At 42.6% G+C, this 19,155-nt stretch overlaps 1 protein-coding gene across 1 annotated transcript in view; it reads right to left on the bottom strand.

Moving 5' to 3' along the window:
• The window catches only part of LOC126541531 (SH3 domain-binding protein 5 homolog), a 34,731-nt gene that overhangs the window by 9,734 nt on the left and 5,842 nt on the right, over positions 1–19,155 (bottom strand). Inside the window, exons 2-7 of the mRNA XM_050188333.3 lie at positions 16,929–16,991; positions 11,146–11,274; positions 9,505–9,672; positions 8,408–8,538; positions 4,254–4,296; positions 2,737–2,941 (exon numbers count right to left, since the gene is read on the bottom strand). Of these exons, the coding sequence (XP_050044290.1) occupies positions 2,737–2,941; positions 4,254–4,296; positions 8,408–8,538; positions 9,505–9,672; positions 11,146–11,274; positions 16,929–16,991 (739 nt within the window). The remainder of the gene's footprint in view (positions 1–2,736; positions 2,942–4,253; positions 4,297–8,407; positions 8,539–9,504; positions 9,673–11,145; positions 11,275–16,928; positions 16,992–19,155) is intronic.

Here is a 19,155-nt window from a genome sequence, read left to right as displayed (position 1 = left end):
GAAATGCGCCAAGTGTATCAACGCAATGGCTTGCCCATGAGAAATTCATAAAGACATTCTGCGCCACTTGTCAATGCATGCGTCCGTGCCATAATGGTTTCAATATCGAGCTTCTGTGCTAGATAGAGGTCCTCTGTTTGAATCCTACCATCGGACAATCTAAATGGTAATCTAATTATTTATTACACATTACTTTGTCGAAATTACGAGTTTACAAAGTCACGAAGCCGTTCAAAGCCAAAAGAACAAAGTTTAGGCAAATCCATGTACTACCCATCACTTCCATGATGGGCAGTACCCACTGTCCCACTTTCAGCTCCAGTACACACTAGTACCTGAGTTCCCTCAAGTAACTATTTTATGAAACTCTATGTGGCTTTCTAGAAAGCTGGCAGACACTCCCAGTTCGTAAAGTGAAAATTTTGTTTCATGAAGCAATATCAACCAGAAAAATTTAAGCATGCCGTGATCTTCTGTGCTTGTCATGTGGTCTGGGCCATAGCTGCAGTGGCTCAACATGAGCCACTTGATCAAAAAAGCTTTGGTTTAACATCTCAACATCCTATTTAATGTGTTTAGACAAGCAGAAAATTAGCGCATTGGTTTGGATTTGTTGGAAGGGATAGCACAAGGGACAAATAAAGCGAAAGAACAAACACCTTGCTCTCAGGGCTCACGCTAAGTTTGTTGGCTCGCCTTTTTATCTTTTCTGTCTTCATCCCTTGTGCGACCCTGGCCATCCATGAGTCCAGAGGAGCCCTTTATGCTCCAGAAATGATTTCAAATTATCCGTGTTTCCGGTCTAGCCACAGGCGTTTACTTCTTTCTGACGGCACAGTACATTTGCGCTGCCCTGTTATCATTTTTGGTAAATGGCGCAGGCCTATACATGCCTGGTTCTGCGTATTTGGGCTTCTTGGCAGTGTTACTTCTTGTGCAGCAACCGAAAATTACACAAATCGGCATGATCACAACGCGAGAAGGAACCTGGATCAACAACACAGCAGCGAGAGCAGCCAGGTATGCTGCATGTATCTAGCAATGGGAGACACGCTCGCAGAGCGGACTGGAAGTGTTCACATGCAAATTATGTATACGGTCAACAGCATTCTTTGCAACGTGCAAAAATAACAAGCTTGGCGCAGCACCAGAAATGCTGTCGACCGTTTGCACGCTGACGAGCGTTGTGGAAGTGAAACTATCTCCAAAAGTGGTCAGGCGACAATACCGCCCATGATCTCTAGCCCGCTAATCACGTGCGGCATCTCACTGTTACCACCGCTACACTCAACAAAGCTGAGGACGAGGCATAGCGAATGAATAACCGTCGCTAAAGTGGGCGCACGAGTGCGCTCATTATCTTCCCGGCCATTGCCTACTGACACCCTGTCGGTGACTTCATCTTCTATGTTAACGAACGATATATACACTTTGCACAAGTGTACAGATTATCAGCACCCACATTGCGAAATTCCTTATTCAATTCAGGTGTGCGATCATTACGTGGGTTAAATTTCCTGCGAAAAGAAAAAAAAAAATTCATCGAGCATTTCCTGCGGGATTACAACTGGTCAACAAACAGGCGGCTGCCGCTGTAACAGCACGGAACACCAAAACAAAAATGGCGGTTGGCGGAGGAAGCCGAACGCGCCCAACGTGATTTTTTTTTCTTTTCGCGAGTACATTACACGCATTGAAACAGTTTCTTCCATATCAGTAATGAGTACTATCGTTAGTATGGGCAAGTCTGCGGCAATAACATAACAGAAACAGAGATAGGCGTGCTTAGCTGCCAGTGACATAGAAACACATGGCGGGTATGCTGCGGAAACTGCGGCATTTGTCTTCACTACTATCCTAGTCGGCATGTTTCCACTAAGGGTGGGCGAATATCTTAGCTGCTTTACAAGCGTCGGCATATGAATTACACTTCTAACGTATCAGTGCAAACGTGGCTACTATCGTTGGCGCTTGCGATTTGTTGCGTGCCCACAAGTGCAGACGAGAAGAATCGAAAGATGCCTTTTTCCTTGTTGTTGTTGACCACAACCATTATAAAGCCTACGAATAATAAAGCCAAGGCAAGTTTGGTTGTAGCTTCTTTTTTTCATGGAAGTATGGAAAGTGATGAAAGGAATAAAATGGGGCATCTGCTTAAGACAGTTTGATGCGTGCAGACTGCTTGGTATGTCTTGAAGAGTCGTTCGCTTAGCATTTGACAGCATTCAACAGATGGTAAGCGCGATCATCATTAGCTAGACTTGGCACACGACATATCGCTGCAGCAAGTTCAGGGTGCGATCATTACATGGGAAAGAAAAAAAATTGAATTTTGACGACTAAATTCACGGGCGCGATCATTATGCAAGTAAATACGGTATTGGGAAGTGTTTTATATCTACATGCATGCATCTTAACATATGTGTACATTGCTGTTTGTACAATGCATTGTATTGCTTCTTTGAATTTGCCCTTCCTGCTTGGGCCAAAAAGGTCTGCAGTATTATGTAAAAAGAAAAAAAATCTTGTTGAATTTTGATGGGGAATGGGGATATGTACACTTGCGCAGGAAAAGAAAAAAAAATGAAGAAATAAATATTACATCCAGGTGGGTAAATCTGCTGGGTGAAGTAGGCCGAAATACATGACAATTTATGTTCAGGTTTTGTGTTTCACTTCAATATAATGCGGCCATGTAAATCTCTGCAATAGTCATAGGCTCATAGAAGAACAAACCTGGGTCCCCAGGCTTGGCATCTCCACCTGACACTGATGGCGGCTTCTGCTCAGCACCGACACCTGGCTCTCGAGCTGGCAAGTGCGCTTTGCGCCGCTCGTGAATCTCTGTAGAAATCTGTTCCAGGCTGTGCAGGGCGTCTGTGTATGCCTGCTTGGACTGTATTACCGCTTTGCGCAACACTTCCACCTGGCTCTTGATTTCCTGTCAAGTCAGTCCGAGAAAAAGCAGTCATATGAAACAGTCCATCAGTGTGCTTTGAGTAAAAAAAAAAACATATATTTAATCATAAGGTTATGTGAGCTGAAGCTGCACAGTGGTTTAGAGGAATGGTGTAGTGGATAATGCACAACTAATTTTGTTAGCTGGGGTATTTTATTGTGCAACTAAAGCATTGTACACAAACGTTTTTGCAATTCATGCCTCCTCTTAGAACGGGGGTGCCTCAGCTGAAACACCACGGCTCAAATTCTATCCTATTAGAATTAACTGAACTACCGAGTGCAATCTGATATGTCACTGCAAAGAACAGAACTAGGTCCACAAAGGCTGCTTGAACTGTGTCATATTGTGCGTTTAGAGTGTAGTAAGGTGCCAAGGTGCACCTTTTAGTGCACCTTGGACAGATCTCAAGGTCCTAATCAACACTAACTGAACTTTTTGAACATATGCAGAAAGAAACTTAGATGCATGTGGCCATTAATCTAATTCATATCAGCTGAGTTGAGTTCCTGGTATGTTCAAAGCAGATGAGTAATATCAAACACATGCCCATATTTTGCAAGCTGTGTTGGTTGACAAAGGGTGTGAAACAGAAGCTTTGATCGTACTTGCATGCCACATTCAGCTGGATATTAAAATGAACTGCAAACTTAAATAGGTTCCTTTTCAGGTTTTAATTGTTCATACATTCAAGTAGGTACTTTAACTGAACTGAACAGACATTTACACATCAAAATTAGAAACAAACGAGCTAGTACAGACATTGCAGGTGCCATGCTTCACTTTAATGGCATCTTCGGATGGTTGCGCTGATTCTAAGAATTCAAGCAGACTGACTCCTGAGGCACTCTGGGCACAAGACAGAGACATCTTGTGCCACCTGAACAGCTGGCTACTTTTCGGAGCAGTGAGAGGGAAGGAAGCAAAAGCTGAGTGGAACTTCTGGTAATGCAGTAGATGTTGCTACTGCTGGTGAAAAAAGACAAAGTTTCGATTAAAGCAAACAAAGTCAAGGCAGGTAGTACCAATGTCGCCAACTTGCACTAACGCAAGCAGTGAAAACCAGAAAAACGGGTAAGGTCACATGACCAGTAACCAGACTAGATTCTCCACTGCTTCAACAGCAATGTGGACTGACACACAGAGCTCTGATCTGGAGCCGGAGCGCCCCTTTTCAACCATATGAGCAAGATCGACCTTTTAGGACCACATTAGAGCTCTCGAGAACGACCATCAGAAGATGCCATAAGATGCTTTGCAACGTGCACCTAGAGAACCTATAGCATATCTGTACCTGGAGTTTCTGCTGGAAGGCAGCCTTCTTTTCAAAGTATAACCTGAAAACAAGAAATTGAGCAAAACAACGTCACAACTTCCACACATAATGTGAACTCCGCATAAGCGTGCACCCAAAACCAGAGAAAAGAGATTTCTGCATGCTTCATGTTCCCAATGCAAGAAGAATGTGCACTGAAATGCTGTAATGAAATGCGAACAGGGAAAAACAACACAGAACAGCTCTTAAGCTCACAGTTACTTGAAACTGCAATAGGTGATCATGGAACAGCTGTGTGATAACAATGCTCACCCCAAAACTTACGTCTACGAATGAATAGTAAGGTGCCGCATACACTGGCAAACATGGAGAGGGAAACATGCCCTTGTGCTGTCGTATTCAGTACATGTAATTCAGTGTGAGAGTATATTACTTGTCACTTAAAAATAGAATTATACAGCCTAGTTAACAAGATAAGCTACTACATAAGAGATTGTAATGTAAAAAGCATGGATGGTATGACACTCGAGGGAAATTTAGGTCTAGCTAGAATGATTGTAGTCCTCAGAAGAGATGATTTAGTCATTGAGAAAACTACAACTGAAGACGTGGGACATGGGACATCAGGAGCTGGTTCCATTTTCAGAATGATACAGGTAAACTTTTCCTGTTCATGTAATTCTCTCAGTAACAAAAGATTTTGCTCTTTATGAAAGTGACACTTTGGATATTCTGGAGCTCTAACCTGTCACTTAAGCCTCATTTAATGTTAGCCTCTAGTGCCTTCCAATGTACAAATCCTACATGCACGCACAAATCATGCAGTCATATTTCAGTGCAAAGCAACATGATGTAACAGCATTCAAATATCTCCACTGCCTTTCTTTACCTATGTCTGCTAAAAGTACAAGTTTACCACCGCCACCCCATTTTTCATGCTGTTGCAACATAGCTGCAAATGATACGTCAATGTCAGTGTTGACTTATTGATGTGAAAGCATCAAATGGCCGATTGAGCAAAAAAGCCAGCGTGTGTCGTAACTGCAAGTAAATTCCCATTGGTTGCCATGCCACATCATGAGCACGCCTCGACGGATTCCCATTGGCTGCAACCCCATGTCATGAGCCCGCCTCAACAGAGCACAATTGCCAAAAGCTTACACCTGCTGCTGCAGCAGTGTGCCAGGTGTTGCGCGAGGGGAGAGGACATCGCCGAGACACTCTCAGAAGCCTATGTCTTGAAAACATCACTCTCGGAAGCCCGCGTTATCCGTGTGTTCCTTGCCCGTGCAATCTACCGCCTGCGTTCTAACTGCGCCTCGGTAAGACCAAATCAAAATGCGCCGAGCGTCTCAACACACTTGCTTGCCCGCGAGGAGTTTATAACTCGAAGGGCAGCTCAGTGGCGTTCGATTGGACATTAATGCTTTCGCATTCACAACTCTTATGTGCTTAGGTGTCCTCGAATTTTTTTATTCAACCCTCTGAGCAGACTGGTGTTGACACATCTGGGGCTCCAACCAACCATGCTGCTTCTTGTTATGTGTGTTCTGTGAACCCTTAGGATAGATAACTCCCAATTTTCAGATTGCTTGCTGCATGCCGGCGCATGGAAGGGGACACTTCCTTGACAATTTGTACAACGAATTAGAGGCAGGCAAAAGCATCATTGCCCAGCGTTCTTCTTTTGGGGGGGGGGGGGGGGGGGGGCGGCATCCTTAATAGTTAAGTACACTAACACAGGGAGCTTTCCAAAAACACATGGAATCGTAAAGGATGAATAAAATGACTCTGGTTTTATCATTCTCTTCGTTGCTATTTTTACACAAATAGTAGAATGCGTCCCAATGAAATCCAATAAATTTTTCAGGTTATTCGAAACAGCAGGTCACGAGATGTATGTCATTCTCAGATTCTCACTTTTAAGCGTGCTATTGATATTCTCAGCCCTATCTTAGCTGATATATTTAATTGCTGTTTCAAAGATGGTATTTTCCCCAAGAATATGCAAAACGCTAGAGTGACTGTAATTTATAAAGGTGGAGATAGAAATAATTTAGCAAATTACTGCCCAATTTCTGTACTTCCAATATTTTTAACGTGTCTAGAAAAAATAATGCATGTACGAATGTCAAATTTTTGTGAAAGGCATCACTTGATAATGCTCAGCCAGCATGGTTTTCAAAAATCCCATTCCACCGAACCGGTAATTTTAACTAAAAAAGAACTTATTCTAAATTGTTTTGATCAAAAGGAATTAGCATTGGGCATATATGTGGACTTTTCTAAAGCATTCGATAGGATTAGCCACTATACATTACTCGCCAAACTTCGTGTATATGGTTTCCAGGGTGTGTGTTCCTTAACCTCATAAGATCCTGTTTAACATCCCGTCATCAACAAGTAGTCATCAATGATCAACACTCGGATAATAAAGCTATTCCCGCAGGTGCTCCTCAGGGTAGCATATTAGGCCCACTACTGTTTAACTTATACTATATATTAATGACATTGTTAACATTACCGATAAACCTACTTTCGTTATATATGCAGACGATACGAGCCTATATTTTAGAGGAGCATGTGTGTCGGACATTTGAAACCAAGCTCATGATTGTTTATGCTTATTGCACCAATGGTCCCTATGTAATTCGCTCCCTATCAATACTAACAAAACAAAAGCTGTATTGTTTAGACTTCGGAACAAGGTTACTGAATCTCATGCTACTGTTTTTCAAATAGGATCTTACATTATAGAAACTGTACCTCGTGTAAAGAGCTTAGGTGTTCCCTTTGAGGAACACCTGCAGTGGAATGATCATATTGATTCTGTTGCAGTAAAAATTTCAAGAACGATAGGGATCCTTTCGAAATTCAGAAATTTATTTCCGCAGTGTATCAAAAAACCATTATATTACTCAGTGTTTTACTCTGTCATTAACTGTTGTTTTCTGGTATGGGGCACAACTTCTTTTTCCAACGCTAAAAAGCTATACACAATCCAAAAGTGGGCTGTACGCAACATTGCCAGTGCTGCGTTTGATTCCCCCTTCAAACTTATTTTTGAAGCACTTAATATAATACCCATAACAGAGTTGTAAATAATGTGCTGCTTAAAAGATATAAATTTAGCATTAAGCAAGATGCCTTTCTTGTTAAGCTATCTAACTTAAATCATAAAACGTACACATACGATTCCCAAGCCGCTGGTTATTGGTTTACACCAAAAACACGTACGAATTATGGTCGACAAATGATTTCTTATCGACTACCCTCTCTATTAAATTCATGCAATGACTTTTCCCTGTATAAGAGTGATTTTTGTTTGCTTTCGCATGTAAATCAACCCTAGAGAGCAAGTTGTAAGATGCTTTTGTTTGTATTGCTGTATAAATGTTTTGTTGTTGCTGTATAAATGGCTACTTTGTATCTATTATCTATGCCCATATAAGCCAAGTTTTCTGTAGGGGGCGTATACCTTCGTCAAGCCTGTGAAAGGCTTTTTGCCTATGTCCCCGTCATCTTAATGATGTAAATAAAGTTTCTGTCTGTCTGTCTCTTGTGTACCTCGACTGCAGACCAGTCCCCAACACCCTCAACCACAATGCCCTATCTCGACCTAGCAGAGGGAGTGCGCAAGGCGACAAGTCTGGACAAGGGAAATGCGCTGTGCTCGTCACAGCTCTAGCCACCCTAGCACAGGGTCACTGACATAAGGCTATCTATGCGAACCCTGCCCTTTTAAATACTATTCTGTTAAAAAAGAAACTGACACAGAAACACTTCACACCCAACATCAACACACTATCATGGTCTCGTGATTTGTGAAACAAGCTAGTCAAAAGCAAAATGAAGAGGTCTGTCGTGACAATCCCACTTTTAAAAACAAATAATATCAAGCACCAAGAACTACTGTTCTTTTGCATGGCAACACTCCAAATGCAAAGACACAAGTGCCAAGCACCAACTAATGTCTTCTTCACCTAGTATTTTGCGCTTTCTGCTGTAACTGTAATCCCATCCGAATCAACATACCAACTAGCTTGCTTGCCTGCATTGGCATGTTGTGATATACTTTAGCGATTTCAGCATAGGCCATTAGAAATGGCAATAAGATGGTACAGTCTCATTACTGTACATGCAAAATTGCACAGGACGTAGTGCCAACTCACCTAGACTTGGCTATGTCTTTCTTCAATCTTCGCTCGAGTGAGTGGACCTTATGTTCTGCTTCGGTGAACGAAGCTGCCCGTCTGCGGTGCTCCCTTTCACTATCAAGCCTCATCGCTTCTGCTTCCATCACCTAGCAGACAAATGTCAGGACACCAGTTCCATAAATGCCAACAGTCACTATAACCTGGTTAAGCTGCATCAAGCAATATCCAAAGTCATGTGCTGGTGCATTGTAAGCAACAGTTACTCCCCCGAGCAAAAGTACATGGACCATGAATTCCGCAATAAAGCCGATTGTCTTCTCCACCTATGAATGTAACTTGAAATTCAGGACTCCAATATAAACTTGGCACTGTGAGCATTCCAGTGCACTAGTCAATCTCAGTTTGTGCATCTGAATTACAAAAAAAAAAAAAATTCAGTTTTTTCTATAAGCCTGTGGCCCATATACTTTTGGTCACGCACATACATGAGAGCATGAACAATAAACTAAGGAACCATTAAGGATCTGCATGAGTGCAACAAGATCATAATACAGAAAAGGACAAAATGAGCTATGGCCCTATCCTCCCCTTGATGTCTTGTGCAACATCCAAATAAGTTTGCTCTGGCTGTCTGCTAGGGTGCGACTCAACAATAGAATAAGTCAAAGAGGCTGACAAAAGAAGAGGCTCACAATGTTCTGGAGTGGTGCTTAACAACATTCAAGAATGGATCAGGCATCCAATATGCACACAAATAATATCCAGAGAAAAAGGCAGCCACCTCATAGCTTATAGAACGCAGAGCTATTACAGTCAGGTTTAGTAAGCACAAACGGGCAAGCTATTAATTACCCCACTCCACTTAACACCAAGACTATCCCGCATTTTCTTTGCTTTCAATGGCTTCCCGAGACAAACTACAAACTTGAGCAAGTACAAGATAGCAGTAAGCACATGACCCTATTGTTGGACATCACACTGTTCATTAGAAAATTGAGTTGTCAGTTTCTGCAACTGGATACTCAGTCTAATTTAGTTCCTCACATAGCATCTGTACTTCCTCAGAGAAACGTTTTCACGGACTTGCGAGTCAGTGTATGCTGCACACATACCTTCATGGTAGCGTGGTTGAGCATCTCCTGCCAGGCATTGTCAAACTCCCACTGTGTCTGATTGCTAAGAAAGCGCTGTTCAGCCAGTGAAATTGTTTCCTTAGCTGCCTGGTGCACCTCCGATGCCCGCTGGTACTGCACAGCCGCCCGCTGGCACTCCAGCTGTGCCTGCGTGCACCAGAAATGTTTGCACCCTGACTTCCATATTTTCAGGATGGAGGTGCAGCCATAGCTCGACGCATCAAGTGTGATAAAAAGTGACAAGAACATTCATATGCTACAAAACTTGGCCTGTTGAAGTCAGAGTTTGAAAAACAAAGAACCCCTCAGTCTAGCACATGTGTTAATGCTTAAGAGTGCTGCACAGTGGATCTCTGCACCACCTCTCCATTACTGTCTAATAATCCTCTACAAACATTGAATTGAACCGAATCCGGGGGTTTTACATGCCAAAACCACGATTTGATTATGAGGCATGCTGTAGTGGGCGACTTTTAATTAATTTTGACTACCAAAGGATCTTTAACATGCTGACAATGCACGGGACACAGGCATTTTTGCATTTTCGCCCCTACCGAAATGTGGCCACAGCAGCCAGGATTTGATCCCGCAACCTCATGGTTAGCAGTGCAGCACTATAGTCACTAAGCTACCTCTACGGGTACTACAATCATGCATGGATGGAAAACTAAAGTCGCAATGTTCCGGCGCACTACAAAAACAGTGATTGCTGTACTGCTTTTCAGCACGTCTTTGTCAAATTTTGTTGGCAGTTGTGAGCAAATGAAAGGGGAAAAAAAATTTGGGATACAATTTTAATGGCAGCCCATGCCTGCAACTTGATATTCTTCCATTCTGTGCACTTTCACAGGCAGCATAATGTGCCGATTTCCAAAGGCAGTCCTACTAATTTTATACACAGAGAACCCAAATATCATGTAATGAACCATTAACAACTATCCAATGGAAACAATTATATGGTAGACGAGCCACTTCATAAGAATTGTTAGGCAAAGTAGCAATGACCTTCAGTTCGTTTCTGTTCAATGTTCAATCCATTACGGCATCTCTCTTGATAGCATCGGGAAGCTGCACAGGGCAGTCCTGCTCCTTTCATCCTTTCCCCAGCAATGAGCCAAGAAAGAGAAGACAAGGTAACCATGTCATAGCAAAAAGATGCCTTGCAGGCCTTTGATAATCAAGCCCAGCAATGTGATTTTAAGAAGACAACCAGTTTCCTGAGCACTTCATGGTGCAGAAATGTGTGGATTATTGCAAACACCTGGTCCTTTTGTTTGAAGCACAACTGATTTTTCATCTTGGCACACAAAAGATGCGTTAAATGTGAGAGTCATATGCCATAATATGCCATAAGCTGTGCAGTAAGATACAGCATGCCCGCGTTCAATATTTTAGATCCAACAGTGTTAGCATTTAACCATTTAAATACAGGCAGTTTCAATGACAATGTATAGATTATTGAAATCTTATCAAGAATTCTAATGTACTATGAAGTGCAATCTGATTCAGCTACAGCTATCAGTTTCTGTAGTACAGTACTTCATAGAAATCTACCTTCAACTTACCTTCGACAAGCTCCAAATGTACTCGTTAGACATAAATTGGTGAAAAACTACTTACCTTCTGTGCATATTCTTTGGCTTCATAGTATGGTCGTGCTGCTTCAATGGACTTTCCAAGCTTCTTTGACAAAATGCGCAGCTTGTGACTAGACTCACTGAGCGTTGCTCGAAAGGCAGAGTTGGCATCCTGCAGTCCCAAATTCGAGTATATGTAACACACTACGAGATGGGCTAGCAAGGTTAAAGGTGACAAAAATTAAGTCAAGCTCTTTCAGCAGTGTTCTCTAAAATATCTTTCAAATGTACTGCTGTGGATGAAAGCAATGCACAAAATGCCTTAAGAATGCAACAGATGAGGCACCCCCATATCAGAAATAAGGAACCAGCTACAGCTGAAATGTCGTCCTGGTTATGATTTGTTAATATAGTAGTCAACCACTGACAAAAAAAAACATCAAATTAAGTTTAAATATAGTGCCACCTATGCTTCACCTTAATAACACTCTTCTGGCATGGTTTTCAAGCCTGTTCACTCTTTGACAACCCTTTAATTTGTTACAGGGCACTTCACCAGACCCCATAGCAAATTTTGGTTATACGCTGGAAGTTGTTATGCGTCCTCTAGGGAGCATTCTGCCGCAAAAATTTTCAAATCGGCTCATTAATAGCAGAGATAGAAATATTTCAGTGCCGCAAACCCATGATTTCAGCAAGCGGGCTCCACTGCCAAGCAAAGCACTCTCTCCACTCGCCCCGTCTAGCCTCCGTGAGCGAAATTCCTTCCCTGCGCTCTCCCATACTGGACTTCAAGGATTGCGTGACGCATACGTCAAAGGCCCCGCCTTCATTTTTTTTTCTTCTCCCTTTTTTTTTTTCGGCGCTACGCGCTTCTGCTGATGGCATCGCGCACGAGCTGTTGTCTCGTTCGTGTAGCGCACAATTTTGCACGCTGTGCATAAGGAAACATGACTAGTGGTATAATTCAGTGCTACACGAATACTGAGGCAGAACAGACAGATCGCAGAGCATGATCACACGCTGGAACACAGTAGAGGCAGAGGAGGAGGAGAAACATTTATTAAAAAATGGCTGTGGCTTAGCTAAGGTTAAGCCCAGGATGCGAAGCATACTAGCCTTTAGTTTAGTTGTTGAACCACTGTTTAGCCTGGTGAACTGCTGTTGCTTGGCTATATTTGGTTCGGCTAGTAGAAGAAACAACTCATGTGTTACTCTGCTTCGCCTTCAAGAGTGGAACGCGACAGCGTTCCCGTCGACCCGCCAAGGGGTGTAAGACAATGGGCTACGGCGCAGCGACTACGCGCCCCGCATTGGACGCGGTGAGCGTCGAGCAACGCAGCGTTCGGCGCGGCAACGAAATGTGCGCCTGAGCAAGCGACGCACGCCTGAGCCTTAGAAACAGCTCGTTTCTAAGGCAACACCGCATTCACTAGAGGTGCTTTTGTACTGCTTCGAAGCATCGTACTCGTGGCTCAGTGGTAGCGTCTCCGTCTCACACTCCGGAGACCCTGGTTCGATTCCCACCCAGCCCATCTTGCAAGAGTTGCCGCGACGCCGCGAGCGACGGCGCGAGTTGGAGCCCCGTTTCTCCTCTGTCGTGACGTCACGGTGTCACGTGGTATTGAAGGCGACACCGCCGCGCCTGAGGAGCTGGATTGAGCTCTAGTAATATGCTTCGCATAAAAAAGAAAGGACAAGCAGGTGTCTTTCTGCTTGTGCGGGAGGCGCCCTTAGTCCAGGGCTCCTGTGGCTCTTGCTGTCTCCCGGGCCCGCCGCACCAGTTGCTGCTGGTTACGAGGGTCCGAACTAGTCAGCACGGCCTCCCACTGCTCGGGTGTGGGGTTGGGCATTTGCAGGGCCGCCTTCATGTTGGGGCACGTCCATGTGGTGTGATATAGGGAGGCGTAATCATTACAAAGGGGACATTTGTATGAATATAGTGTAGGGTAAAATTACACAGTTTTGGTACCTGCGTACGTGACCGCACGACCGTGGGAACAAGCAGACGAAGCGTAAGTACCATCTCTCTTGCTTCAATGCAAAGTAAAACAAAAACACGCAGACATTCCGTTTGTGTGTTTTATTATTTCTCTAAACTTCAGTTTGTCAATTCAAGCAACAGGTCGCACAGATAACAGATGTCTTAAATAATCCTCGATGTCATGTGTCACCAAGAACGACGTAACGCTGTGGGCGCCAGTACGCAGGCGCAGGCACAAGAGTACGTCATCCTCTGGCTTGAAGCGCGGCGGCCACGAGGAGAAGGAAATACGGCATTCTGTTTGAAATTTCAGATCTTTCCGCGGCGCGTAGTGATGTAATACTTTGCAGACACGATCGTTATTGCGTAAATGTATGCTCTGCGCTTGTCAGCTCAAGATGGCCAGACCTGGTGAGGGGGCCCTTTAGGGTTGAGACAGTGTGGCCTCCAAGATTCTCAATGCGGTGGAAGGTTTCTAGTAGCACTGAGAAATTTGTACACAAGGTGATACCTCTTCTTCGTTCACTAAAAATTTAATTGTGCCATTTTCATCGGTAATTTTTTATGCAACTAAGGATGCTTTGTTGGCACAAGACAAATGCTGATAAGACTTCTAAGAGCACAATCTTATCAGTCTAAATAAACATAATGTTCGCGTTTATAACCGTATATAATGGACTATATTTAGGGCTTCCCTGCCACCACTCAAAGAGAAAAGCAGTGCCCTCTATAAGTCTCCAAAGGCCTGGAAAGGGCACCAATCTTAAATTTTTATTTAAAATTACACTTGAAATTGCTTAAAGAAAGTGAATAACTAGCTGGAACAATCCAGATAATGAGTCTATCAAAAAGCCTGTTCAGCACCAAATTCCTTGACTAAGGCATCCCACTATTATTCTTTTGTGTGCAATGGCCTGAACAACAGCTGTAAGAAGAAAGACTGAACAACTGAGCTATTTATTTGTGGCTTTCAGAAAACAAATTAGTCTCTAACGACTGCAAAAGTATTTACGTGCACTTTTATGTGAAAGACATGCATCTTAATTTCAGACGCACCTCACGATTGAACAATGAATTGTCACACCGCGTACATGTAACCAGGCTTCCTGGTGAATGAGAAGAAAGGAAACTGAGGACCCGATTTTTATTAGTCATATCATAAGAAGCCAACAAACAAAGACACCTAGAACTGCATAGGCGAAATTACATGTACTTATTAATTCAATTAAAGAAATTATAAATTAACAAAAATGAAAGTGGATGAAAAACAACTGACTGCAGGTGGAGCACAAACGCATGTATTCACATTATATGCGCAATGTTCTTACCAGCTGAGCTACCACGGTGCCGTTTTCCCATCCACTTTCGGGAGTACCGATGTTTATCTACTGGAACTAAACCTGGGAGTGTTAGCCAGCGCCACACCTCACGGCCTTGACAGCAGATGCGGAACATCCTTTCTTGTCGCAGGCATCATGTGTACATGATCTTTTTGGGTGAGGGCAACTGATTAATAAATCCACGCATGATGCAAAGACATGGGTTCATGCCCCACCTATGGCCAGTTGTTTTTTCTTCTACTTCCATTTTTATTAATTTATAACGTCTTTAATTCAATTAATAAGTACATGTAATTTCCCCTATGCAGTCTTTGGTGTCTTTGTTTGTTTGCTTCTTATGATATGACTCATAAAAATCGGGCCCTCGGTTTCCTTTCTTCTCGTTTATTACATAGCGGGGCCTCAAATCCAGCAGCATTGATGCCTTCGGGTAACATGTGTGGGTTTATTAGCCAGTTGCCTTCACCCAAAAAGATCACAAACATGTGACGCCTGCGACAAAAAAGGATATTCCACATCTGCCATCCAGGCCGCGAGGTGCGGCACTGCCTAACACTCACAGGTTTAGTTCCAGTAGATAAACGTAGATAAACTCAGATAAGTAGATAAACTCCAGAAAGCGGATGGGAAAATGGCACCGTGGTAGTTCAGTTGGTAAGAGCATCGCACGCGTAATGCAAAGATGTGGGTTCATTCCCCACCTGCAGCCAGTTGTTTTTTGATCCACTTTCATTTTCATTAATTTATCATATTTTTATTCAATTAATAAGAACATTTAATTTCCCCTATGTGGTCCTTGGTGTCTTTGTTTGTGGGCTTCTTATGACATGACTAAGTTTCCTGGTGTAACGTTAAACAGCAAGCTATTTAGACAGCAAGCTATCATGGAACCAACACGTAGAGAAATTGTGTAGAAAGGTAGATAAACACATGTTGATACTAAACAAATTGCGACATATTTTCTCCCTCAAAACTCTACGAGCCCTTTATTACTACTTCATCCATTGTCACATAATTTAAGCCATTGATGCGTGCACTTCACCTTAACCTTCCACATTACTTTCTCTGCAGATTGCCCAAAACGCTGCCCCACGTATTATCCTATTTCTAGATAGGTGTGACTCTATCCGTTTCACTTTTTCTTTACTAAACATTCTACTAGTAAGGCAAATCACTGAACATTCAGAAATAAACCTAACGTTTAAGACACCTCACAACATCATGCGCTATAACAGCCATAAGACCACAGCATCATATTGTCCATCATATTGTTAAACTTAAAGCCCACAGCTTTTCAAACTAATTACAGAGCATTCTTTTTTCATTTATAGCGCTTCTAAACTGTGGAATTCGTTCCTTCAGAACATAACAAACAAAAAGGTTATGAATTCCATTAAAACCAAACTGGAAGAGTAGCTTTTCCTTGCCACAAATATAAAGGCAACCTTAGTGACCAGTATTTAAGCATTCTATATTCTTGCAATTCAGGAGTTGCAGTTGGAATAATGAAATGTTTTGCCAGTTTGTTGCTATAATAACAACATTCCCTACTTCTTATTGACCTCTTATAGTTATTGTATTATTTATATGAGCCCCTCTCTCACAACTCAACGAGTTGTGGGTTTCACCTGTGTAAAGATGTGTTAATGTTTCTCTGATATACGTAAAAATGAAATTGACTGATTGATTTAGTCGGCTATGGCTAAGATTAAATGTTGTGCTAGCAGAAGACAAGCCTAGTGAAGAGAGGATGTGTCATGTCATTCTTTGCTTGTCCACAGCTTTTACCACTAACACAAGGTTTGCTATCTATGAAAAAGATTGTCTCTTAAGCCCCGAGACAAAAAACAAAAAAAAGTTGAAATGGAAAACAACATTCACTCAACAGCACTGAAGAGATTGTAAGAAAGCAACATCATCAACCAATGACATTGGCAAACTCAAACAAATAGCCCCAGAAGGAATACAAGCCTGGACAGAGAGCAGTCACATGGCACAATCACAATAGCTGCCTACTGCCACTTTATCACCTCTCTAGTAGCTATTCTTTGACTAGGATATCCTTGATAAGGTGACACAAAAGCAGAAATCAATTCCGCAGATATGGCATAACAACAGCATAAGAACTTGCACAGTTCTAGTCGCATACCCCAGCGTGTAATCAATTACTTTGGTCAGCGGTACACAACTGATACCTGGCAGGAAATGCATTCCCCATGACGAAAACCTTTGTTGCGGCAAAGGCACTTTATATAGTGAGGCTGCTTGCCACAGGTTAAAATTAAGCAATAAATGAAGAAAGATGGATCAAGCTTTACAACCAAGTTTGGCTTTTCACTTTATAAAGGCAAAATACATCATGAAAGTGTTATCACATGACGTACCTCAGCCCTGAACAGAGTACAGCTGTCAGATGATAGTACCATGGGATGTAACACACAAAACTAGACAAGGTAGAAGAAATGCTTAGCCCTTGTCACAGAACTAAGCAGTGTTACTTACATCTAATTCAACTTCTAGCCGGTTGATTTCATCTGTGCAGGTATTCAATTTCTCCAACTGGATCTGCATGAGGAAAACAGCCTTGATGTGAGGTACTGCCATAGCTGCAACAGCAGTAGAACAACTGTCTTGTCCAGGGAAAGCGTCGAACCCTATCTGCTACTGGTATCGAGAATATGCTCGCTTTTTCAAGTGCAAGGCAAACAGGAAGCATATGGCCTATGGGATGGCCAGCCACTTCCAAGAGGCTTGAAGCAATGCTTATCAGATTTGCCGGCACCACTGTTATCGGTACGATATGCCAACAATGCCTGACTGCCACAAAGAAAACAAAAGTTACAGAATTAGCAAGCCATGCAAACGAATGTTGCTCTTCTGCCACCGGCTTAAAGGCCAACAGCAACGAAGCTTCACTTTAGCTAACTTGATTACAAATGAGTAGTACATACTATCGAAGCAATGGTGGCAAGGCTTGTTAAAATGACAATTCAGCGCTCACCCTGTTTTCCGTTCCCTTTGATTACCCCTACCTCCTTCCTTTTTTGCTCTTCCTGAGCTGCGCTACAAGCCTAAAACAGTCATGACATACCAACTCGCCCAAACTGCCATGCTTTTGACCTTTATTTCTAGTTCAACAGGCCCCTCTCTTGCTAGCGCTCACTCTGTTTTCCGTTCCCTTTGATTACCCCTACCTCCTTCCTTTTTTTGCTCTTCCTGAGCTGCGCTACAAGCCTAAAACAGTCATGACATACCAACTCGCCCAAACTGCCACGCTTTTGACGTTCCCTTTGATTACCCCTACCTCCTTCCTTTTTTGCTCTTCCTGAGCTGCGCTACAAGCCTAAAACAGTCTTCACAATTGTTAGTTGTCTAAAATTTTTATTCACAAGCTGTAAATATGACCCAGGCAGACAATACGTGCAGGTGGTTAGCAAATGCGATGCAAGTTCCAGCACATCGTCGACAAGATATTTAACATACTCTGCCTAATCTCAGAGGTCATGCTAAGAAACCTGCGCTGGTTTTCAGTGTTTTAGTTCTGTGTAATTTTTCTCCATTGTGATATCCAAACTCCTACTTTTGAGAGCTTTTTATGATGTGTCCACTTGTATTTCCAATGTAACAGTTTGTACACAGGTTTCTATACAGCTACACTATCTGAAGCTAGGCTTTTTTATGCGGTCCAAATTGTAGTTGTCTTTTAATGGTTACTGAATGAATACACTTAACATCCCAATTAATCCACTGGCTATGAAATGTGCTGCAGTGGAGGATTCCAAATTAGTTTTAACCAGCTAGTGGCCTTTAATGTGCACCCAAAGTTCGGCCCGTATATTTTTTCACTGCATCCCCAATGAGAATGTGGCTGCAAAGGCTGGGAATACCATAACCCTGTGCTCAATAGAAAAATGCCATAGTCACTGAGCCAATACACAGGTGAGTACCATAAACAGTGCTTCGTAGAGGAAAAAGTGGTTGCTGAAGTATTTAAAGCCCAAAACTGAAAGCTGCAGTGCTTACTTTGCACTTATAAGCACTGAGTGAACGTAGATTCCTGTGCTTACTGTGCATAGTTATGCTGCAACAAAATTCAAGCAGTTTATTTCTTAAAGACTCCTCGAATGAGTACCTGTACACAATCATTTTAAGCGACTACCAATAACCACTGCCACTAACAAGAGTGCTGCAAAGCACCACCATCCCGAGTTATGTGAACAACTTACACAACTTCCAATAACTAAACAACCTGCTGTCATATCAGGCTTCATGCTGGCTTGCAGAATGAAAATTCAATTCCAAAGACTTTCAAGGACGAGGTTGCACATTTTCAAGGAACATGTTGAACGCAGCTGGTTCTATACAGCCACTACCATTAGACTATCTTGAACACAGAAGTGCACCTTTAGTGTACAAAGAAAGATAAAATATCCAAAGAGAAAGCTCTCATTGTGTCATATTAGAGCTGACATCATTATTTATGAATCTGAATGCATATGTTAAAAAGTTCTTGAGGCTTGCTTTTAGTGGTCTCTCCGAGGCTGTTGGATTCGACAGATGTAAGGTAACTGGTCCTTTCTGCCTTCTCCACAAAAGCGTCTGCTGTAGCTGTCAATTCAGCGACAGCTGCTTCCAGTTTCTGTTCATTTTCTTCAGTCTTTCCATTTCCTCAACTGGCTCATATTTTCAAATCGCTGCTTTCTATTCGATTTCTATAAGGCATATAATG

This window comes from Dermacentor andersoni, chromosome 2 (assembly GCF_023375885.2).
Source record: "Dermacentor andersoni chromosome 2, qqDerAnde1_hic_scaffold, whole genome shotgun sequence".
Lineage (NCBI taxonomy): Eukaryota > Metazoa > Arthropoda > Arachnida > Ixodida > Ixodidae > Dermacentor > Dermacentor andersoni.
This window is presented reverse-complemented; position numbering and strand designations above follow the sequence as displayed.